General features: G+C 42.8%; 1 protein-coding gene across 1 annotated transcript; it reads right to left on the minus strand.

Annotated features, from left to right (window-relative positions):
- Nucleotides 1-2,419: 2,419 nt before the first annotated feature.
- Nucleotides 2,420-25,012, minus strand: rpa1 (replication protein A1). Its single transcript, XM_037473716.2, has 17 exons — nt 24,713-25,012; nt 24,289-24,336; nt 23,944-24,022; nt 23,466-23,574; nt 23,249-23,337; nt 22,998-23,072; nt 21,692-21,806; nt 21,111-21,213; nt 20,948-21,016; nt 20,477-20,669; nt 19,374-19,510; nt 18,191-18,339; nt 10,660-10,786; nt 8,027-8,203; nt 7,067-7,174; nt 6,685-6,771; nt 2,420-3,174 (listed from the first exon to the last, which is right to left on the minus strand). The coding sequence occupies exons 1-17, from the start codon at nt 24,740-24,742 to the stop codon at nt 3,070-3,072; spliced, it is 1,800 nt and encodes a 599-aa protein (XP_037329613.2). The 5' UTR covers nt 24,743-25,012; the 3' UTR covers nt 2,420-3,069.
- Between the last annotated feature and the right edge of the window lie 195 nt (nt 25,013-25,207).

Consider the following 25,207-nt stretch of genomic DNA (forward strand, 5'->3'; position numbering starts at 1 on the left):
ATGTTATGGACTAAAGAGATGATGTTTGGACTCGGCCTACGCTCCTCTAGTGCCACGACCACTCAGTCTTTTAACTCTATACGTTATTTATAGGGCTTTCAAAGTTAACGCGTTAATCTACCAGATTAATGAGATCAAATATTTTAATGCAGCTTTGTTCACTTTCGGTGTGCGTTGACCCCTGACCCCTGAAACAGCCGTGTGCGCGACATACAGCGGAGGACTGTGCAGAAGAATTCCTCCATGTGTCCAACAGAAGGGGATCAGTTGTTTGCCTGAACAAATTATTTACATTAGCAGTATTTGTGTGAAATGAAATGTAAAAATAAGTTGTGCAAATGTTGGTTCCCCTTATGATTTTGTTGATTTTAATGCCTGTAACTACTCAATGCCGATTAACTGCAACCCATAATTAGTCGGATTAGTTCCTTGAGCCTTCAAATCCATAGAAAGGAGCATCCAATGAGAGGGAGCCAATTGCAAGTTGTGCTTTACTTTGATTCTCCTCTGAACAGTGACAACATGGGGCCATCAAAACAACTATCAAATGATCTGACACCAAGGATTGCTCAGCAGCATGGTGGGGGGGGGGGGGGGGGGGTTTGGACTGTTGCTTGGTTGCTTTCTTGCTTCTTGTGATGGCCAGGATTTAAGCCACACAAATCGTATACATTCATCTTTGCATTGAATAATAAATAAAAGGACATTACTAAATGGGTTTGGTTTAAGACCTTTGTCATTGTACTAAGTGCACGGGCTTAGTGATTTGGCCTAAGGTTAAAACATTAAAAACAGTTGAAATATCACTTTGACTATTATGTGATTTATAAAGACATAGCTCAAATTGTTAAGATGTTTAGTACCTGGTGTGTTGTTGGAATGGACCAGCTGGCTGACAAAGAGTTTCAAACAGGAAAATCTGAAATTGTGTAAGAACCTTCAAAACTAAGTTGAACAGTATACAACACTGCCGATGCGTACTCCCGAAAAAAAGGTTTCACGGACTCAGCATGACAAGATCCATATTTTATGGTGATGTCATCACTCATAGGGTTGTCATCATGAAGCGCTGTATGACAAAGAAACGGATACCAACCAGAAGTGTCACACACCTTGCATATAGTTGGTGTTCAACAATCTTAATACCAGTTTAGCTAAGCACCTTTTCAGACCAACCTCATAGAAGCCTGAAAGAGGAAACGGATTAGGTATCCACAATAAGTGACTGTAAATACAGATAGATATAAGGCAAATATCCCTTGAATACCCAAGTGGTGAGATGACACATTTCACGACAACCATTTAAGGTGAAAATGATGCGATGCAAACCCAAATCAGCGAGTAAGAGTAAAACGTGGCGAAAATTCACTTGGCTTTTGGCCTGAACGCAGCGTAACGCTCTCCAACGAAGCATTGAAGCCGTACAAATTAAAGCGTCATATGGAATCAAAAAATCCAACGCTCCGGGAAAACAGGCGGATATTTTTAAAAGAAAAAAAAAAAGGGCTACAGATGCAGAAGTCCATCATCTCACTAACTGGTGTTGTTAGGTAGCGTTTGTTTGTGCAGGTTTACATACAGATAATAAATATTCCTGTGATGATCACTTTCAGATTATTACTTGTTAAATAAAATAATTTAAAAAAAAAGTTTAATCATTGAATACAAATCCAACCTAGATATGAATTAGTTAATCCAAGACAGTGTGAATATTTGAACGGGCCCCGGGCCACTTTGTACTTAAAAAGTTTGGCCCCAAGGTAAAAAAGGTTAAGAACCCTTGGTTTAAAAGGACCTTGCTTGATTTGACCCCTCTGCATGCGGGGAAAGTGCTAGATTGACTTGACAGAGAGCCTTTTTTTATTTTATTTTTTTATCAGCTGCGCGTCACTAAATGAAAAGCTTCATTTCAGATGTCTGAAGAGCCAGCAAGGTTTATGGGGCCGTTTCTGCTGTTGCTGGATATTGATTTGGAGTTTAAAGGCAGAGATGGGGTGAGCAGGTATGGCAAAACCAAAAAGTAAAACTCACCTTTCCTTACAATTTAAAGACCGGTTTAATCCATCTCGGGCACACTACAGGCACCAGATGCAACACTCTGCAGAAAGGCAACGTTATCACATGAAAAATGGGGCGCAGCATTATTGATGTTCTGCTTTAATACAACATGAAAGTCAGGCGGTCTGGGGAGTCTGTTGCATCGGAGCAAAGCCAGAGGAGATAGGGAGGGCATTGTGTGCCAGCCTTTGAATAAAACCAGCAAAAAAAAAATCCTGCAACTGCTAAATAAAAAATGGTCTACACATTGGTTAGTTTTTAATTGGCACAAGATAGGATGAGGTGCTGAAAGGTTCATTAATTGTTTACACATTACTGGTATGTAGACAGGGAACCTCGTACACATTGTAAAACAACAGACAATTTGATAATATATTTATTCTCACACCTATCAAAAGAAAAACAATTACAGAACAGACAAAACAGTTAAATGCAACAAAAAAAGAAAAGAAAACCTTGTTTCTCAAATAGACTACAGCACATTCCTCACTAAGGAATGTGTGCATTTATGTGCTTATGTCTGCAAGTTATGTGAGGGACAAAGCACAAAGGAGTGGGAGAGTAAGCGGCCTTATCAGGGATTTGCAGGTCCAGCCTCGCTGTTTTGAGAGCGCGTCACGTGAAGTGAAGGGAGATGTAGCTACTGTACTGGTCTCCTGCTTAAAGCAGCCCAACGTCACCAGTCAAAAGAATAACTGGCTGACTAAAGATGGACCGTTCTGATTTTTTTTCCCCCCGCTTACCTAACCCACTCTCTGCTTCCCAAAATAACAAAGAAAACAGCATGTGTTCACTAAACAAAAAAGTCTCAGGCCAGCAATCATCATTCAACAAAGGAAGGGTGAACAGTCATAAGTACTTTAAGGACATTTTATTCTACAGGGAAGCAGAGAAAAAAAAAATCACAATTGATTCGTGAGCAAAACGAGACATTTGGAGCCGACGTTGACAAAATAAGAAAGAAACAAAAAGCTTGCAAAGTCAACAATACTTTTCATGGATGCCAAGTTCCTACTGTGCAGCCAGCTTCCTTATGTTGGAGATCAACCTCAGGCTGTACTCCTTATGGTCAACAGGCTTCACTTCCATCACGGTAGCTTTGATCCTGGATTCATCCTGTCACACAAACAGTAAGGAAACTCATTTAGATTGTTTCCTCCTGCAGCAACACACTTCAATAACAGCACAATATCTGTTACACAGTACACACAATCACGGCTTCCTGTTGGCATCTGACGTTATCAGTTGATTTTTATTCTTATCATGCGTAAAAATCAACATGTACACGTCTGCTTAGTTGTCTTATCTATATACAAGCCCCAATGTCCAGCAGAGCACAGACTTTAAAAAAAACAACTAACAGCTCCTTGAGGTACAAGAAGCAGCTCTTTGAGGACAACCACACATTGTCTGGCAAAACGAGGGCCAAACTAACAAAATGCAGTTCAAGATAATGGGAACCAATCATAAAGCAGAACAAATATGACCGTTATGAACACGAGCCCACCGTGTTCGGAACCCAACACAACGCACACGGTGAGTTACGTCTGCTTTTTGAAACATAAAACCCTGAAGGCATGATGGGAAAAGTGGGCCATCCCACCAACACTGACTACAGTCAGCAGGCAAAGCGAAGCCATCGGTGGCGAGTTAAAGGTGTCTTCAGGGTAAGTTGCTTCAGTTTGTGTTTATACAATAACCTTTATTTTCCCTTCTGCAATATAACTTGTGTTTAAATTAGGGCCATGCCATTGTTTGGCCAAAAATTCATATCACCTCCAAACTCCTCTATTGGTGCAAAAGCTAACCTTACTTCAGTGCGCTCTCAACCAATCACAACGCTGGATTTCATCTACACGTATTATCGTTGTTATAACCATGACTCAATCTCAATACAGTTAAGTAGCTCAGTCCGCTGCGCGCTCGGCGGTGAGACGTTAAAATACCGCAAGAAAATGTGCTCTTCCTTGTGCTGCGTACAGGTCGCACATGTTATGTTTGACTTCTGATTCAATACTCGAGTACAGGAGGAGCCACCGTCTCACTGAGGTCAAAGTACCGTATCCGTCCATTTTGGCTTCTCCTCATCCCACATGAAAAAGTGGATTTATGTTCGGACCGCGAATGCAGATCTTGTTGGCATTCAGATAAATGGTTGACACAAAAAAAATAGCTTTTAAAGGCATAACCGCCTCCACAGCCGTCTAGACACATGAAGGTCATCTTCTCACAGGGCCATTATTCTCTGCATTTAAACAGGGGTTACACTCATTTTGTCTTCATTAAACCTCTGCAGCTGAAGTGGGTGGAATGTAAATCATCTTCCTTCAGCCCGGTGCCTGCATTGTTCCAGAAGGGCCCGCTGTAATCCCTTTGCTAATTCTGTATGATGCAAGTGAAATACTACAAAAATACTGAGATTTCATCATTATAGTTTGACAAATAATGAGTACAACGAACTGTCATGCGTAACCTCTACATGGTTAAATGAACAGGATATTAAGTGGAAATGCGTGGTAAAAGATGTCAAAAAACAGGGGTCACCTTGTCCCTCAGCTTCCATGTTTGGTACGACATAATGGGCACAACATGAGGAGCAGGTTAAAACTAATTGTTGTGCAGCGGAAGGAATATGCGTCTATTCAGATCAACAGATCTATTGTGGACAGAGGTGCTCTGTGGAGTTTGTGACCAACAGCAGTGCAAACTGAAAAGGCTCATGACTTTGCATCATGCAATTACAAAACGCAGCTGGCAAACATGGAGTTGTTGTTGTTGTCATAGTCGTCGTCGTTGTCCTCTACAAGATCAGTGTGGATTTCCCTTTCAGGAAAAGAATCATCATCCCTTGAAATATCCTACAGGTGACGCCCAAGTAACATCTGCACTGCCCTGTATGGCCAGCCAATTTAACATAATACTGTAAAAAAATATTGATGGTATCCCACCGTATGGACGAGGCATTATGAAAAGGTTTCTGTGGACCCCTACAAGCACCACACATGCCCACAGCAAAGTTAAAACCATTCATTTGCCAGTGAGATTTGGTGTGTGTGTGTCTGTAGGCAGCCAACATCAGAGTTGGGTCGGATGTTCATCCCAGTTGGACAACCTGTGGTTCCCATGCAGCACCAGAAAACCAGTCGTACTCGCACCTCACAGGTGTCTACGGTCGCACATCAGCCACGGCTGTCAGCCCAAAGTAACGCAGCAGACGTCCTGTCATCATCAATAGTCACATCTCGTCGGACGGACGATTCATAAAAGAGCCAAAACACAACCGTGACATTTGTGACTATAATAACATTACGCGTACATGAACCAGCTGCACGTCACACTTGTTTTGATAAACCCGCTGTAATTAATCATGTTTTGATTTAATGGCCAGGGAAAACATTAAGGGGCAAAGCATTTGGTTCTCAGTGGCACCACATATTATCCTTGGAAGGGCTCTATGCTCGTTTAGTTGAGAATTTTGATGCCAGGATGACATTAATTCAACTTGAATGTTGTTTTGATCCTAAATGGGACACCCATCTCCTTCCAGTGGCTTGGTTTTTCTTATTAGGAGCGTCACGCTCATTTGGGTTTTTGTTCAGTGTGCCGTCGAGCCACAAACACGAGGATCATACATTCATTTCCTTTTGATGCTAAACATTTTATTTTAACTACAGCCATTTTCATCCATGTAATAGAGATAGTACTTAGCTAGTGACAATTAAAGTTTTTTGATCAAGCAATTTATTAATTGTTTTAGCAGTAATGACGGTTATGCACAAATAAGGCTTAAACGCTGACGTAAATGTGACGACAGTCTGTTAATGTTTAAATGCCATTAAAAAGGGACAGTTTCATCATAAACCTTGTGTGGCCGGTTCCTGATGAATTCAAAATAAAGTTCCATTTATTTGGGAACAAAAATCTGTCACAAAAGACTCACAATTCTCACCCCGATGGAACATGATGAATCGGTGTCATCAACTTCCTTTGTTTGACATCAAGCACATACGACACTGCGCACATGAATATGTGCGAAAGCGTTGCACAATGGCTGGCTTTTAGCATTGAGGAGGGAAGAAAAACTGAAAGCGGGGTTGCAGGTGTCTAAGTCTGGAGGCAGCAGCCAATACATGCTTGTAGACGTGCCATTGGCAGTTAGGATGCGGAGCTGAATGTGACAGACACAGAGGCCTCTTCTGTGGATTGAAGGCGGATGAGCATCTGGCTCGGCTCCATGCTTCCGCCTCAAAGTCCCAGCACAATCAATTCTTTTATGCGCTTCCCTCAAAACAAACCTCTATCTGTGTGGCCTTCCGGAAATAGTGACCACGGTTAATCTGTATGTGCACTCCTCCCAACGCCGCTGAAAATGAGCAGCAGTCTCGGAATAAAACTTAACCGGTTGCATTAATGAATGGGAAGACTATCGAGGCAGAAAAACACAAACGACTAAAAACGCAAAGAAGCCGTTTCTCTGCGGCAATTACAGTCTACAAAAGGCAAGATGGAGGTTTAGGGGATTGCAGGTTTTCCCCTCCCGCTGTCTTATTAAACACATATTTTCTATTTCAATATGGCAACAAACCCTTAATTATGTCAGAAAATCTCCATTCCTGCTTTACTCACGTTATACGTTTCTAGCTTCACTCTGCTGCGGAAGACAAATGTGTTGAAGTTGGCTTGTTGGAAGATCTCGTCAAAGGCAGTTTCGTTCTGGAATAAACAACAAAAACATTTGATTGGCTCAATTTCAAAAGGTTCACATATTATTTTCATCAAATGTCAGTTTCATCGGGTGCAAAATAAAGCAGTTGTCTGACAGCTTAATATGGGGAAAACAACTTCATTACTTGGAAAACTGAGTGCTCCGAGTAATTGTGCCTGGAAGAAACAAAGCACAGTCTGTCTTCTAGACAAATTTGTCCATGCACGAGTGTGTGAGGGTGCATATCTGGCTGGAACAAAGCCTCTTTTCCTGAGGACAGTTAGTCAGAAAGGTGCATCTTACCGAGTCCTTGAGCTGCCCCAGGTAAGCTGCATTCTGGCCGAGAATGGCCTCTGCACTCTCCTGGAAGCAAGTCACCCACTGGTTGTCTGCGTAATCTGCAACGTTAGCCTGTCGGAATACATCGAAAAAACACAAAGGCAAACGTAAATAGGTGAAAAGCTACATGCACAAGTATAGATCACGGTTTGTGTTTTTGTTTGAATCATCTTGTAAGAGTGGTTGCTGAATACTTGAATATGTTATGCTAACACAACACATTTCTCTGTGCTTAATTGCTACATCCTAATTGGACTAACCCACAGAAGAAGGCGGGCAAAACAAGCAGCAACATGCTCTGCTGAAACAGAGTGGAAGCAAAGTGATGCCGACTGGTGAGTGGTACTAAACAAAAGCCACTTGGTTCAGGTGCAGAAATGCTCTGTTGCCGACTAAGTGAGTTTTGGTGCTTGATGTTATTTGTTCTTTAGTTATGATATTGGTATGCAAACGAGCGGAGAATAAAAAGTCCCGCATTGGTCTTTCCCTCCATTCACTTTCAGTAAAATGCCTAACGCAGCATGGAAAGCTCCAGCGAATACCCAGCGTGACTCTGAATTGAACACAAAAAAGAAATCTAAAATTAGTACTCATTACACTGCGTCACAAATACAGCAGCGTTGGCTTTAAATGTTTCTCAAATTAACTGCAAAGAGCAGATTGGACCAATGTTGGACTGGGAGAGTGGGCTATAAGCGGAGAAAGGGGGCTGGAGTCCCGGGTGGGCAGAAAGGAGAGGCAACGAGCATGAATACAGGGATGATATGCGTAGCCTCGGCAGAGGCATCTGCTCACGACTAAGCAGGAAGAAAAGGCATTTAAGATATGGGCATTAGCATAAACGCTCGTGTGCGAGTGCATGTGTGGCACAGATGAACAAGACGCCGTTAGAAGTTTTCGGGAAGCGGGGGCTGAGTCACTTACAGAAAGGATGAGGCGGTACTTGAAGTTGGGGAACTCTTTGTCACACTTCTCACAGCGGAACATGCCGTTGTGCTGGTCGACCACCTTCTTGTTGCAGTCTTGGCTGGGACAGGCCTGGTAGAGGCAGTTCTCCTTGCGCAGGTATACTATGGTAGCTATGCAGGTGTAGTAGTCCGCCTGGGAAGGGAAAACAAATGGAAGAAAAAAAATCATTAACAAAGGTTCATGCAGGTAGTGGAATGTACCTCTTGCAAGATGTAAAATACGTTGACAACGAGGAATAGAACTGCATGAAATTAACATTAAGATGGCATTTTAAGCAGCGCATGGCGGGGCCTGTGAACGGTCAGAAAGCAACATTTATGTATGAAGAGTTTTACTCCCAACCAGGATCCAAATGGCTCAGACACAAATGGGAACGGGTAAAGCCTTGAAACAGACTGCACACAAACAGCCTTCAGGAAACATCCATAGTCTGCATGGAAAACACCCCACCAAGTGACATGAATTACACATCGACAGATAGTTGTCGCACCCCTACAACGGCTGTGTTTTAGACAGCAGGAAAGAGACGACGCTCCGCACACTGATGAAGGCTAAAGGCACTTCAACAATCATTAATGCCAATATGTAAAAGAGAAAAAAGGTTTATTGTGAAGCTGCAAATGCTCTGTATTTAGAGTTTTTCTGGGACAAACTAGGAGATCTTTGATAAATAATCAGTAATGTGTATATAGTAACTAAGTGGGTCAATAGAATAGCTACACTGTGGTTAGTTCAGACAATTGCACCACTTTACTGGAAAGCAGCATTTAAAAAAAGAAAAAAACACTGAATTAATATCCAAACATGACACTTGTCGTGGCTTCAGATTTTGGATATCGTAATATATCATACCCACAGACATAGGAATAACTGCTATATTTTGGAAAATTAAAAGGCATTTCATTCCAAGCATTGACCATTGTGTAGGTATCCAAATGTCCAGAACACAACAATTGATATTATGAGTCATTTAGAACAGACTAAACCCTTGCGTGCAGCAAACGGCAACAGAATAAGACAAAAATGCCCTGCTCCAACCCCGGCGCCGCCAACTGGGCTTTTGCGCCCAGTGTTGTTTTGATTCACTAAAAAAAACCAGACATACACCTCTGCGCAATGAGGTGCAATTAATCAAGTAAATCCCTCTTCAATTAGCAAACGACCGACCAGGGCTGCCACAGAAGCACTTGCTGTCGTAGGCCTTTACAAACGGCGTGTCAAGCCAACGGGAGGAGGCCGACCACATACTGTCACGAGAGGGCACGGGGGCCATGTGGAAACTTGAGATTGTGACACAAATGCATTGTGACGGGCACAATTAATTGCAACAGACTGGTTACTTAGAGGGAGGAGGAGGGAGGGGGGGGTGTTTGAGAGGTCTGACCCCCGCGTCCCGGTGAACGGGACGTCTCAAAGGAGCTGAACCAAGGCCGTCCTCAACCCCTCTGTCAGTACGGGGCCTCGTCACACGGCGCAGCGAGAGCCTCCGTGGCCCGGGGTCAAACCGTTTCCTCCTGAGCGGCAGGAGGCCACTGTCACGAGAAGCCCTTTACCTCACGGGGGGCACAATCGTTTGTCAGGGTTTGGGGGTTTTGAATTTTGGAGCAAATAGATGGGGCCGCCTCAGCTGCGTTGTAGATGACAGTAAAGCTGAAGTAGCTAAAGTAAAAGCGGACCAATGAGGAAGCAATAACTAGGTTTTAGTGGGGGTGGGAGGGGGGTCTTATGGTATACTTGACAAATCTTAGACTTACTTTGGACAAGATAACCACTACTTTGGTTAAATCCATGTATCTTGTTTTCTCATGGGTCATTAAATCATTTTTGAGCTTCCTAAGAGCAAAGTAAAAAAATCAAGCCTCCTGGTCCCTGAATTTATTTATCTATTAAATTCTCTTGATGGGATAATTTCATCATACTGCGATGATTACTAACGAGCATATAATGTGGAATTATGTTAAATTACCCGGGTTAAGATCCCTGCACAGACCACATTATCCGCTCTAGAAAACATTTACTTCTGCGAGCACCATTTCCCTCAAAAGGTATCGGGGGGGGGGGGGCGCCTAGAGAACACATTACACTTCTTAACAGAGGGCAGTAATTTCATTTCAGAGTGCAAAGAAAATAACTTGTGCAATCTTAGTAATCAATAGCAAGGATAAATATCACTTTCACCACTACTTTGGCTGTGAGGAGAACCGCACCGGAGGAGGGATAATGGGTGCGATGGGGTCTGGATTTTATGTACACACATCTCTGGTGGAGCAGAAATGTTACGAGTCAATCATTTAGTAAATTCATCATACCGACTTAGCCATAAGTACCGTTGCAAACCAAGCTACTGGTGATTGACATTAACGCAAGTGTGGCCATTCCTTCATTGGGCGGGCCCTGTAGTGACTGTGGGCTCTTAAATGCAGATTGAGCGTGTGCACCTTGGTAAATACTGTTTGGAATGCAACGGCAGGCTTTCAGTTTGTCCGTGAAGCTCTTACAAGAAACCTCTTTGAAATCACAACACCTCGAGGGTTACTGGTGCACAAATGTTTGGGCGCATCAAGGCAGAGCTGAGCATGTGTGTGTACCTTGTCTCCGTGTCCCAGGTGCTCCGTCTTAACGTCAGACAGGGTCTTCCAGTTGGTGATTCCTCCCCCGCTGCCTCTCACCTCGGTCAGAGACTGTCCGTCCATGGCGTGGCCCTCCTTGTCATACCTGTTGGAGAGAGAGCGAACCAACACCGGTCACTGCAGAGTTTCACGATTGTCACTATAAAGTGTATCTGCAAGTAATTAATAGATTCTTTACACATTAGCATGTCTATTCTTATTGATTTATGGTTGGTGCATAAAATGTTGGAAGATGGAGTTTCAAATGATTCATTATTTTTAAAAAATAAATCAAATCAGGGTCAGCTATGGTAGAAGAAAAAAAAAAAAAACCTTCAGCAAATATTCACACGAGAAACCGAACATTTCCCCTTTTTACTTAAAACAATTATCTAAATTGCTGCAGATCGATTCGGTTAAAAATGCATACATCAAGTTATGGTTCCAGCTCAGGACAGTAGTATCTCATATTGGCCTCATAACAAATTAATTGGAAAAAGCCGAATATCCACATAAGAGATTCATAATGTTGGAATATTGAGGCAAATTTCAAACTGCTGCTTTGTTCATTTGAACGCATCCCAACCAAAACGAGATAAGTCTGCCGTCCACATGACAGTCAAAAGACCACCGGTTGTCCATTTAACAGATGTGATTAAATAATAAAAAAGCTCCTGCAGAAAGAGCATCCATTTGTGTTTGTTAAAGCGAGGATGGCTCAGCTGAGAGGTGAAATGAATCAACACCAAGGGACAGATGAGCTGGCCAGGGCTGTTTCAGCGGTATCAGAAAGCCACTTTCACACAGTGTTCCCTGGAAATACAGGGAAGACAAAAAGAAGAGGAGGCAATGCATAAAAAGAGCAAAGATATGTGGAGGTAAAAGGTCAAAATGGCTGCAGGGATCAATAGAGCTTACTAATCTGTTGGCGAGGAGGTGGAGTGGCGCACAACGGGGAGCTTGGGTTGTAAATACAGAAGCGGCATGCTTTGCTCCTGGAGGCAAGACTAATTGAAAATATCCCCATTAACGTGCGGAGCCGGAGCGACGCGCATGCTGCCAAGTCCCCACGCTGACAAATGTGAGCCATTTTGAATGGCGCCACCAGCTTCCTGTGGGGTGAACCCGCACTGCTTCAACTGTGCCTGCATCCAGTGAGAATGCAAGAATTTACTCGAACGGATCAAAATTGGACAAAATGAAAGCGTTCTCCGTCTCCTTCAACCAGTGTTTTACAGGGGAGAGAAATGTAGTGGCCACATAGGGGAGGTGATTAAAAATGCATTGTGCTTTAAATAAGGCAGGACTGGATAATCGTCAGGCCTCACTGTGTCACATGGCTGCTCTGGACACCCCCTTTTTAACTGGTAAGCCGAACTATAAGACTATAAAACAAGAAACTATAAACTATTTTCATTAATTTTCCATTACAAAAAATATGCAACTAATAGCATCCATGTTGTGAGTGACACCAAAAGTGAGTGACTTTGTGGTGAAAGATTTGGGCTACCAGCGACGGGTCAGGTTCTCTCTCTCTCTCTCTCGCTCTGCGGATGGATCACACAGGCTACATTTGTTTAAAAAAAATATATACATGTTTTAGAGAACACTGTTGCATAAAAGAGCAGAAATACAAACATCTAACACTTACGTTTCATTCCCACTCCATGGGATAGTTCTGCATTAATCAGTAGATGCTCACCACTGTGTTACGCACCTTGCATTCTAATGAGTTTACACACACACACAGACACACAGCTTCATCAGAGCAGAAAGTTATTCCTGTGCAAAATAACTTTTGCTGCAACCTGTTTATGGGTTTTAGAAAACATATCGACCTCAGCATACATTTATGAATAAATCATTTTGGCAAAGTGATTAATATCCATGACTAATAAAATTGACATCTTTGCAAATTGTCTGTAAATGAATCCTCCATGAGAGTATTTTTTAAAAAGCACAGAACAATTGTAATTCTATGCCTGGCTGTAGAAAAACATCTTATTTTCTCAATGAAAAAATATTTTTTGCCAATGAAAAAGTATGCAAACATAGCAAACCCACAGCCGTATGCAAAGGTTTAGGGACTAAACTTCTTCTATCATGCAGCCTCTGAGGTTCACCAAAAAAGATCACAGTGGTTATTCGCTTTCTAGTTAACCCGGAGTGCTTTCCAGACAAAAGGTATTTAGTGTAGCAGTATTTCATTCTGTGAAATTAAAAGTAAAAAAAAGATTGTGCAAATTTGTTTGGTCCCCCTTATTCTGTTGATTTGAATACCTGTAACTACTCAATGCTGATTAACTGTAACCCATAATTAGTCTGATTAGCTTGTTAAGCCTTCAATTCCATAGCAAGGGGCATCCAATGATAAGCAAATTTATTTAAGGTAGCCATTAGCAGGTTGTGCTTTACTTCCGATTCTCCTCTGTGGCAACATGAGGGCATCAAGACACAGCTATCAAATGATCTGAAAACAAAGATTGCTCCGCAGCGTGGTTTAGAGGGCGGCAAAAAAAAGCAATCCTGGAGGTTTCAGCTATCAGTTTCCACTGAGCCAGCGGGCACAGTCCATGTTAAAGACAGAAGCGGAAGGCCAAGAAAAATGACCAAGAGGCAACGGCGAAGGATGGTCAGAAAGGTGAGGACAACCCTCGGACCACCTCCAAAGTCACCTCGCTGCAGATGGTGTCACTGTGCTTGGCTCAACCATCCAGCGCACATTGCACAGAGAACAGCTGTATGGGAGAGTGATGCACACACACGCCACAAACGGGCTCGCTTGAGGTTTGCCAAACTCCATTTGAACAAGGCAGGTTCATTTTGGAAATAAGTGCTGTGGACTGATGAGACCAAGCTAGAGCGATTTGGTCTAAACAAGAGGCGTTAGGCATGGAGCATTCCTAGATATACGGTGGGGGAGGTCCGTGATGCGGTGTGGCTAGTGCAGGAACTGGGAACTAGTGAAAGTTGAGGGTCACAGGGATTTAACGCAGTACCAGCAAATTCATGACAATAACGTATGAGAATCAAAGCTATAACAAAGCTGGAGTCACAGTGGAGTCGGGTCAACGACCCGAAACACTGCTCCAAAGGAACAACTATGATGCCCTGGTGTGAGTCAATCAGTCCAGGGCCCAGTTCACAGCTACTCGCAAACACCGCCCAAGAAGAGAATTACTCACTCATTAGTCACTAATTTAGCTAATAACTCAACACCAGCAATTCAGCTCGTATATCTGCCCCCTATATTTTTATTCAATACAGCAAAGGAAAAACATGCGATTAATTTAAAGTCAGTTGAATACTGAGGCATCATATTCATCATACTTGCATTTTAAAGCCTGTTTGCTCCTGGGCTGACATAATTGATGTCACAACTATATGCTGAGACCTGCTCATGTGGAAATAATGGAGTCATGTTCAGGCAGACAGAGAACCGGTCAGCCTGCCGTGGTGGGAGTGAATCACCCCGTGTTGGATGTCTGAGTTTGAAGGCCTAGAGCACCAACAAGAAAAAAACGGTTATCAGAGAAGTGACCGTCCGGGAGAAGGCAGCATGACCATCTCTAGATGTGCTGTTGCCACCTAATGGACAACCGTGTCGTCACACTTGGATGGGCGGATGGGTCCACGGGAAGTCGGATTCGGACACTGATAACAAAGAGGAAATAGGTGGCCAACTCAAACCTACACAGTGTCAAAAACACCGACAAAGGACCCAGACCCCAAATCAGGCAAAGATCAAGATAATGAGTGCAGCATTCTTACTTATAAGTACACTGCAAAGTGCTGAGTTGGTGTCAATAGCCGACCCAAGTATGGACAATTTAAGGAAGTCCCAAAAGGTCTGCGCCACTACAAAATCAGATTAGGATGCCTGTGCAGTAAAAGTGCAGAATTTGAGCAGCTTTGGCCTTGGTTGTGATGTAAAGGCGTATCTGTGTTGGTCTGTGAGAGGAACAGCTTTGGCTTCTTCTTAGCTAGGGGTATTTAACTCAAATGTAAAGGTCCAGTTAAGAGAAAAATTCTAGAAGCAAAGATCCAGAAGATCATAATGTGACTAGTGTGATTAGATAGAGGGATAGCATTGCATCAACATCTGCATTTAATTAATACCACAATTCAAAGACTCTTTAGCAATATTTATTGTCACGTAACAAAGAACTGAACATGTATGTGTGACTGTAAATAAAATAGAAAAATAAGAGGGCTGCATTTCAAAATAGGAGAAAATAAAAAAATGTAAAAACTGAATGTTCAAATAAAGTGCTTCAATTCAGAAAAAAGTAAAAGGGAAGAAAAGCTTAAATTTTCCCTTTTCGGTTTTACATTTGGACCAGTCTCAGCAGTTATAAATAATAAATCTAAACACATTTTAACAATATATATATATATATATATACACTCACCGGCCACTTTATTAGGTACCCCATGCTAGTAACGGGTTGGACCCCCTTTTGCCTTCAGAACTGCCTCAATTCTTCGTGGCATAGATTCAACAAGGTGCTGGAAGCATTCCTCAGGGAGTTTGGTCCATATTGACATGATGGCATCACACAGTTGCCGCAGATTTGTCGGCTGCACATCCATGATGCGAATCTCCCGTTCCACCACATCCCAAAGATGCTCTATTGGATTGAGATCTGGTGATTGTGGAGGCCATTTGAGTACAGCGAACTCATTGTCATGTTCAAGAAACCAGTCTGAGATGATTCCAGCTTTATGACATGGCGCTTTATCCTGCTGAAAGTAGCCATCAGAAGTTGGGTACATTGTGGTCATAAAGGGATGGACATGGTCAGCAACAATACTCAGGTAGGCTGTGGCGTTGCAACGATGCTCAATTGGTACCAAGGGGCCCAAAGAGTGCCAAGAAAATATTCCCCACACCATGACACCACCACCACCAGCCTGAACCGTTGATACAAGGCAGGATGGATCCATGCTTTCATGTTGTAGACGCCAAATTCTGACCCTACCATCCGAATGTCGCAGCAGAAATCGAGACTCATCAGACCAGGCAACGTTTTTCCAATCTTCTATTGTCCAATTTCGATGAGCTTGTGCAAATTGTAGCCTCAGTTTCCTGTTCTTAGCTGAAAGGAGTGGCACCCGGTGTGGTCTTCTGCTGCTGTAGCCCATCTGCCTCAAAGTTCGACGTACTGTGCGTTCAGAGATGCTCTTATGCCCACCTTGGTTGTAACGGGTGGTTATTTGAGTCACTGTTGCCCTTCTATCAGCTCGAACCAGTCTGGCCGTTCTCCTCTGACCTCTGGCATCAACAAGGCATTTCCGCCCACAGAACTGCCGCTCACTGGATGTTTTTTCTTTTTCGGACCATTCTCTGTAAACCCTAGAGATGGTTGTGCGTGAAAATCCCAGTAGATTAGCAGTTTCTGAAATACTCAGACCAGCCCTTCTGGCACCAACAATCATGCCACGTTCAAAGTCACTCAAATCACCTTTCTTCCCCATACTGATGCTCGGTTTGAACTGCAGGAGATTGTCTTGACAATGTCTACATGCCTAAATGCACTGAGTTGCCACCATGTGATTGGCTGCTTAGAAATTAAGTGTTAACAAGCAGTTGGACAGGTGTACCTAATAAAGTGGCCGGTGAGTGTGTATATGTATATATATATATATATATATATATATATATATATATATAATCTCTATTCTCCGGGTTTGTCCTGGCAGGATTTTAAACCTGGGCTTGAATGCATCAGGGCCGTTCCTCACGTGGAGGAGCTCATTGTGCCGCAATAATGGCGCTTCACATCGCCACTTTTTAATAAGTGCAACGGTTTCTGAGCATATGAGACACACTGGTTTAGTGCTCCAGTGGGAAGTATGAACAGAAACGAGCCCATCCATTCTGGATTAAATGCTCTACTTCCGCTGCCCACTTTCCTCTTTGGAGAGCGCCATTTGTTCGTCATTTTTCTCCTTCGCTTTCGTCTCACTCGACTTTTTCTAAAAAATTGTGCAATCTTTCTTCATAGTCTTTTTATTTAAATCTGCTGCTATATCTCGCCTGTCTGCAGTATTGAGACAATGTCAATCCTGTGTGGAATGCAAAGACTGGTCGAGTGGCATCGTGTGGGAAGGCTTAACTGGAATGCTGTTGCTGTGTCACCACCAACGTAAACACGACCCAAGCTGCGACGAGTGAAAACACACGGACCTCATTCCTAGACATAAACGGCCATAATGAAACCTTAAAATAAAGAAAAAACAATTACAACGGCTCTCTTCTTCATTCGAATATATCTATATCGGTAAGAGGTGAGAGGTGAGAGGTCAAGGGCCCCCTTTTGAAAATCACAATACCGGCGACCTCCTGTCATTATACAGCGGAGAGCACAGGAAGTATGAAGAGAATATGCAAACGCAATTCAGGGCGTAATCATGCTCGGGGTACAGAAAGCAGAAGACCCAGGAGTGGTTCTGACTACAACCCCCTTTATTACAATCCCATCATAATTAAAACTTAGCAGCAGTTCACAGTAGTTGGAATTCAAAAAAATATATATATATTAAGAGAAGCCCGAAGCTGGTGGTAATACTGTCATTAGGAAATTCCTGAGCCAAGACGTCTGATTAAAGCCGTACTTTAGAGCATATTTTGTAATTTCCTATTTCTCACCTGTCGAGATACATTTCACTCGACATTTCTTCTGATCGTGTTGACACATTCGGGTACATTTTTCAAGGCAGCAGAAGACCACCCTCGACCTTAGGAATTAAATTGAAATATATATTTGTTTGTGTATGCACTCAGTGCAGGGCGAGCACTGGCATTGAGAGGAAAAATAAACTATTTAAAAGGTAATCAATCCGATGTGGGCTCAGAAATAAAGATGTGCCTTGTCAGAGGGCAGAGGCAGCACAGGTGGACTAAGGACAGATTCGTCTAACAGCGCTGGAGCGACTTTCCACCCCGACTGAGATGGAGGAGCTTTAGTTCTAAAATTCTAACTTGGCGCAATTATCATGCACAAAAGATAACTTTTATTTTAAAGACAAAACTATGTTTGGCAAAAAGCTAAATCAAAGCTGAAAAACCAATACGTACACACCCTCACAGACAGACACACTATAATCAACATAATCACCCAGAAACTAGTCTGGACCTCATTTACTCTGGGAAGGCGTTTAGGAGAAAATGCATTTCCACAGATTATGTATTATTTCAATATAATTGCACACACACACACACACACACACACACACACACACACACACACACACACACACACACACACACACACACACACACACACACACACACACACACACACACACACACACACACACACACACACACACACACACACACACACACACACACACACACACAGTGGTTAATGGGGGTAAACTAATCTTAATCGTGAAAATCAAAGCATGCACTCTAACAACCGTTTAAGCCCTTTGATCTTCCACTTTCAACAGCAAGACTCGCATGGAAGAAATTGATCTTACAACGGGTGAAATATACACCTACCAGCTTCTGAGCTTATATGCCTCTGGGATGTCTGGGTTGATCATCAGGGTGCTGCTGAAGGATGCGGAGATGGAGCGGCCCCCAAAGTCAGAGAGCTTCGCCGCCTTTATGGCTAAAATGGGCTGTCCCGAGCCGTCAAACTTTTCTGCCTACACAAGACAAGAGATATGGGAAAAACTTCAGTTTCTTGCTACTTTGTACTAGAATGTTATCCCTTATGCATCAGACATTTTTGACTGTGTTAATACATATACATCAAACATTTTCACACGTGTCGGTTATTAAAAGTAAAAATAAGTCTCAAAATGTGGCTCTTGAATGCAATGCTTAGATGCCGTCACCATCTCAGTTAAGCCAAATACTAAATACTTTAATACTACCCAAATACTTTAGGGTTCATCATCAGGAGACCATGAATTTGAATTTGGATCCATGAAGACACTTCTGAACAAAAGAGCTCAGGAGGACTGAGCAGCCGAGAGACAGACCTCACGGCTGTTAGCACATTTTTAATTAGTGCAGTCCTAAAAAGAATTACATTTTTTTTGAGAATTTACCATGTTTGCCTGTTTTTCCAATTTCGTAGGTTTTCAAGACTCTTTACTGTAATAACCTGAGGCCCAAAATAATCAAATAAAAAACCAACAGAGAAAGAAGTGGGGAGCAATAGCCTTCAGTGAGTGAGAAAGATATCTCCAACGCGCACTTCTTGGCATTGCCATTGTTCTTTCTAAACAACTTGTGTAACCCAGCAGGTCCCTGTGGACAAGGGACAAACGAACAGGGAACACTGTGCTTCTTCTCAGGAAACGGTGGTCAATTCATCACAGTCCCTCTGAGGCACAAGTAAAAATCAACAAGCAGGCCGGGTCATTTTAGGCGCCTGCGACTAAACCCGACTCGTTAAAAACCGCACACATCATTAGACTTGGGCCTGCTCTAATTAACCCGCTCGCAGACGTGGATTCACCAACGACTGAATGAAATGACCTTTACTGAAGGTAGCTATTATCCCAAGATTATCATCATGTCCACTCTCTGCATGGAAGGGACCGAGCTTCAGTCATTTGTAGTAAATGGTTGATCTCCCATGACGTTGACTATTAGGAAAGACAAAGGCTCAGAAGGGAAAGCTTATCAATGACAAAAAGCATGTACTTTGCCATCTAAACTCAATACTCACTTCGTCTCCCCACAGCGTGACAGTCACCAGCTTCCCGGACATGTCTATCAAGTTGACCGTCCTCTTGGACACCTCCTTGTTTGACTTGGTGGTGAGGCGGGTCACTTCATCCACACTCTTGCACACCCCTATCACATCTGTAATAGAAGACATTAGCATGTGCATTAACAGGGGACACATTTCTCTTGAGATCTAAAATGCTCATAGTAAAGATTGGATCATATACCGCTTATGATATTTCTGAGCGACAACGACCATAAAAATGAATTGTGTATACGCCCAGAGGTCATTCTAGGCCACGTGGTTTCCGGCATAAATTGGCTCAAGGGAAATAACTGATTCAGTCATTTCAAATCAGGTGCACTGACCTGTGTGCCAGCCACTTGCATCCATAATATAGAAGCAAATCCGAGAAACAGGCTTTAATTATCTCCACCAATGCTCTTCATCAAGCATACTTTATTGTCTAATGTAATTAAGCAACAATGAACACAGAGACATTCATTTGTAAATGTGCAAGAGTGGCATCGCCGGCATTACTCATCTCCAAACCCCCACGGAGTAAAAAGGGTTTCAGATGCATTAACCGAGAGGAATAAAACTTAAAGTCAGAGGCCGCATGGAAAGCTGGTGAGGAATTACTCAAATAGCACAAGCCGCAGTCTTCATTAAAAGAATTACAAGCAGAAGACTCCTTAAAATCACTTCATTTTACCTGTGACAGCCGGTTCTCATATTCTCATCGGCTCTGCCATTGGGCCCAGAGTCAATCTGCACTACAGGCTATTACTGTCATCAGTATTAATACCACTTTTATCTTTCGGCTCGTATGCTGTAATTACCCCAACCTCACAGCATATCCGGCTCTGCGTTCAGCTACAAACTCTATCCCTCCGCTCATGATAACTTATTATTGGGTGCTTGGGAACACCTCAGCATGAGCAGGGCTCCGAGCTCTGCTTGGCTGGTTTTTGCTTTTCACATTACAGCGGTGCTTAAGAGACTTATGATGCGCTTCGGCCTCAGTGCAACATATTGGGCTCGGTTTTTGTATTTGACAGTATGCCTTGTCTTTGTACGCGTAGGCACAAGTAGATCCTTACCAATGATGGAATCCTTTTCTCGGTTCTCCAGGTCCCCAATAGAGACGAAGTCGCACTGTATCACAGGGACGTCGACGGCGTCGTCACAGGGGATGATGGTGGACTCCCCGTTGAGAGACATCTCGTAGTCGTTCTTCACTGATGTGTACTGCTTGTTGGCGATCTTCAGGGAGCCCTTGGAGATGTAGTAGACCTGACCACACAGACGGATAAAGCGCGCGTTATTCAGAGATCTGAGGAGCGTCTCACCTGACTGACTGGTGCAAACAAGATACGACTTCAGGCATTCTGTTGAGATCAACCAAGACTGGCAGATGATCATAAGCCGCTTAGTGTACGGGTAGAGGGTAGCCAGATGAATCATTCATCGTCTCTGTGGTTTAAACTCACAAAAGCACTGGCAGTCAGTCGGTTGACAGACAGACAAGTAGGAGATATCGCGCTGAATCAAAACGTGAAGGAACGCCTCACCTTTCCAACATCCACGAGGCTAAAGAACTTGTCCACTTCTTGGTTAAAACCGGTCACTCTGATCTCCCCCTGTAATAAAATAGAAAAGTTGATTTATACATTATGGGATTTCAAACTCATGTCTTTGGAGTTTAGTCGTGTAGCAAAAAGCAACAATGCTCACACTCTCATCCAGAATCTCCATGGAGAAGAGTTTTCCATCTCCACGAGAGTTGCTCCACGTGCGGATGCTGGTCTTGTTGGTCACGCGGGCTCGGATGGTCCACCTACCGGACAACAGACAGTCTGAGGTTCCTTTCTAGTGCGCTTCATGCATTTATTCATCAACTCAACCGTTTTAATAATCTGCGCATGTTGCCTGTGGCTTTAGGCTAGCGCCACGGTGGTCAACTAAAAGTGCCGACGCATCATTGGACTTCAGGAGGCATCGCTGACATTGATATTCAATTCAAGTCGTTTTTTTATAACAGTGTTGCAAAAAACAAACATTTAAGTTTCAATGGTTATGTTCAAAGAAGTGTCGATTGGGCATTTTCCCCTGCTCCTTCTAATTATGTAGTTGCAGAGGATATAATGCTCCCTTTAATACTCTTCAATGTCTAGCTTCAACACGCTATACTTCCCATGACTTTGTTTTTTTACTTTTTAACTTGAACTGAATTCCAATTGTGTTATTTCATCAAAAATGTAATATACATATATGCTTTGACATGAAATCTACCCCTGACTGCAAAGCACACTCACTTGGACTGATAGGGGTTGAGGCTGGCAATGGGCACAACTTTAGAGCTGCCCCCTGGAGTACTGGGCATAGCAGACGGGGTCTTCTTCCCAAAGTCTCTAGTGAACCCTTTGAGCCCTAGTGAAGGAATGAAGAGAAATAAATGATCAGCAAAGAGCAGTGATGGAGAGAAGTCAAGAAAGGCGCACATTCATTATTCATCATAAAACGATCCAATTTCTTAGGATTGCAACGGCTCGATCGGCGTTAGTTCCCTCACTTCACGAGGGAGGTTTAACCATCGCAGGACCAACTTGAGGCCAAGCTAAGACTGCTGATTCTTCCAGGGAGAGGAAAGCCTCAAACACGAAACGGAAGTCTTGTCCCGCCACGTTGGTGGAGATGTGTTATCCGGCATTTCTGGTGAAGGATGATGCGTATTTCACAGATTCAGGCCTCAGTGTGAAATGCCATAACAAACTGGATCTGCTCTTCCCCAGGAGAGCCGGGCTGCCTGACTTTGAGATTTGCCATTTAAACAAGCGCTGCACATTTTATTTCGTGTGCGTCTCACGCAGAGGATTAGAGTTCAAAGTGTCCACTTAAGTCCTGCCACTTTGCCAGCCCCTGCACTTCTGGTAATTAAGCCTCCAGATCAACCAGCACACACAGAGAAATGAACAATGACTGTGCTGATGAGGACGGTGCTTGCCACAAACTTGATTCCCCACACGGCAGATTAAAGAGGATGAATACCTGCTATGAAAACACTAGAAGACAGCAAAAAGCGCTCGACAGCCAGATTGCACATCTTTCCTGATTCAAGTTATTTGCGATGTTGTGATCCTCTGCTTATCTCTGATGTGCACAAATTTGAAAAATAAAACTGGTCATGGAGTTGAAAATTCACTGGGCATTCTCCACGTTGTCCGATACTGGGCATTCATCTATTATACTGGGCTGGCGAAAAGATAAATACTATGACAGGCAGAGATCGCTTCCCAAGGACACCGGCTGAAAGTTGTTAAAGTTTATGATACCAAGCATTTAAATGAAAAACGGCAGCTGTGGAGATTTGGGAGTGTCAATAACACTGAAGAAACCCTGAACAAAGGCATGATAGCCTAAAATTAAAATGGTTCTCAACAGGCCTTAATGACGACTTGTGTCATGTACATCTCAGAGTACTCAAAACAGAAGAAGCAGCAGAGGAATGCTGCCATCTGGTGAATATTCATTAGCTAGGTCTGCACAGTGTTATCCTCAAAATTTTGATTTGAAAGTTTACCCATTTTAAATAATGCAGTTTAAACAAACACTTGCACTCACCTTCATTTTTATTCTGCTGCTGCTGTAGTGGTTGGCGGTTTTCAGGGATTGGTGCAGACTGCTGGACTTTTGTACCTATGGGGAAAATTCGACATTAGTATTTGCCTGCATTACTTAGTCTTTAAGACCAGGCTAAATGTGCACAGTCATTTCGCTTCATAAATACATTAACTAACCAGTGCTTCAAGACCAAATGTGATTATTAAGTAGCAGATGTTATATATAGAAGTAAATTTGATTTGAAGGCTTACCCTCGGTGAGGGGAATAGGATCACCTATTCTTCCAGAAACCATTTGAGCAGGCTTGATGACTTCAATTTCCAAAATGACCACCACCCGTCTGTAATGAGACATCACCATGAACAACAGAAAATAGCATTGGATCCATCCAGTTCAGGAACATAATTGTGCTCACTTCCATAGACAAAAAGCTATACAGATGATAAAATGTACAGAAAACCTGCATACCGTTTATCCTTCAGTATATTAGTCACATGCTTCTTCAGAATACAGATGCAGTTAGGGGCCAATACGTTCTCCTCAGCCATGAAGTTCAGCTGCGTTGAGAGCATGAAGGCTGCAGAGAGGTAGGAGAGCAAGGAGAGCAAGAGAAGCGAATAAGACAAGTGGCCCAGGTTCATTCCAGATGGGTTCCTGTCAAAGTCAAACTTTACTTAGATGGCACACGGAAAAATCAACGGCAGTTGTGCTGAACAGTAAGAAAATAAACACAAAACAATAAAGAGATCAAATTGAAGAATCATCATAAGAATGAGTCTGCTGTCTGCTTATGAACAAATGGTAACGTCGTTAACAGTATTCAATCACAAGATGTATTCTATAAATCACTCTATAATCATTTGCAGTAAAATGTTTAACATGACGATGTCTGTTATGGATCATAATTGGCTACGTATAAAGTTGTTTTCAAAAAGTACAAACTTACAGGACATGCTGTGCAGCCCATCACTCATCATCACCCGAAACCGGATCGCACCGTTTCCACTATCAATCTTGCGAATATTCTGAGAGATGACATAAAAGTGATAGTTATATATACATTAAGAAGTTCGTATATTTAAACATGTTTGTATAATTGTTTCAATACAGCATCATTTAGTTGAGCATAATTTGGATAAAAGGCTTATGTAATGCCCGGTTATTAAAGATCTTAACTTCTTGTTTAGATTTTGCATAATAAGTTAGATCTATGAATTTGGAGGAAATGTGGAGATGTTGTGGCTTAACGGTGATATTACGAAAACATTCGGTGGGTTGTTGTGTTACTCACCACCAACTGAAGCACTGCGTCGGCAACAGAGTCGCCCTTTGATAGAGCCTGGAAGAAAATACTCATTTAATGGGCAATCTCCTTTAACTACATACATGTCCAACTGAATAGTTCTCCCCAACGACGCATGAAAAAAGGACAATATGTCTATACGAGTTAACGTGTTACAGATTTAGTGTACGTTGTGCCATTCGCAGCAGATACGCTGTATTACAGTTTTTCTACATTATTTCACACACACACACACACACACACACACATTACATTTTGATGAAAGCCTTACGCCTAGCTACCTGCTGCCACTAACGTTTGCTCCTCCGGGTGAACAAGGACCGCGGAGAACCGAACCACCTTTAACTCACAGTTACAAATAACGTGTTTTAGCTCGTTTTAGTTGGCGTTAGACTGAAAAGCTCGACCTTACCTGTATCGCACCCTCTGAAAGCTTCGCCATGTCCAAGAGAAAGGAAACAAGTTGCAGAAAAATATGACTTTGGTCAAATGTTTGCTAGATAGTCGACCGGAGGCTCGTGACAGTGGCAGTGCTCGTTCCGTTGTGTCGTTGGCGCCAAAGTCTTGGACGAACGCGCGAAGCTTCGCCAGCTTCCGTTTCCGTTTACGGATCTCTGCGCAGTTTGCAGTCCGTCGTCAACGTAAATACGTCGACTTCGTAAAGACATGAAACCGACCGGAGAAAAGCAGCACGAATGTCAGCGGTTGACATTACGTGACGTCAGGCACTGTCTACGGTGCATTCAAGGGCAGAGAAAACTGGGAGATTTTAACTTCCAAGAATAACGTATTCACTGACAGACGTTGCTCGTAGGTTAATTGACCTTGTTAAATTATTTCATCACAAACGATAGATGTTATATTTATATTTTGTTTGATCTGAAACAAACGATCAAAAAGAAATCCA

Source organism: Pungitius pungitius, chromosome 3 (assembly GCF_949316345.1).
Source record: "Pungitius pungitius chromosome 3, fPunPun2.1, whole genome shotgun sequence".
Classification (NCBI taxonomy): Eukaryota; Metazoa; Chordata; class Actinopteri; order Perciformes; family Gasterosteidae; genus Pungitius; species Pungitius pungitius.

What these genes read in the sequence shown, in the direction of transcription:
- rpa1 (XM_037473716.2), bottom strand. Translation starts at nt 24,742, where the DNA reads ATGGCGAAGCTTTCAGAGGGTGCGATACAG. An exon ending in ACCTGGGACACGGAGACAAG is followed by an intron (nt 8,204 to 10,659) that starts GTACACACACAT and finishes TTCCCTTCCCAG; the next exon opens with GCGGACTACTACACCTGCAT. An exon ending in AGTACCGCCTCATCCTTTCT is followed by an intron (nt 7,175 to 8,026) that starts GTAAGTGACTCA and finishes GTATTCCGACAG; the next exon opens with GCTAACGTTGCAGATTACGC.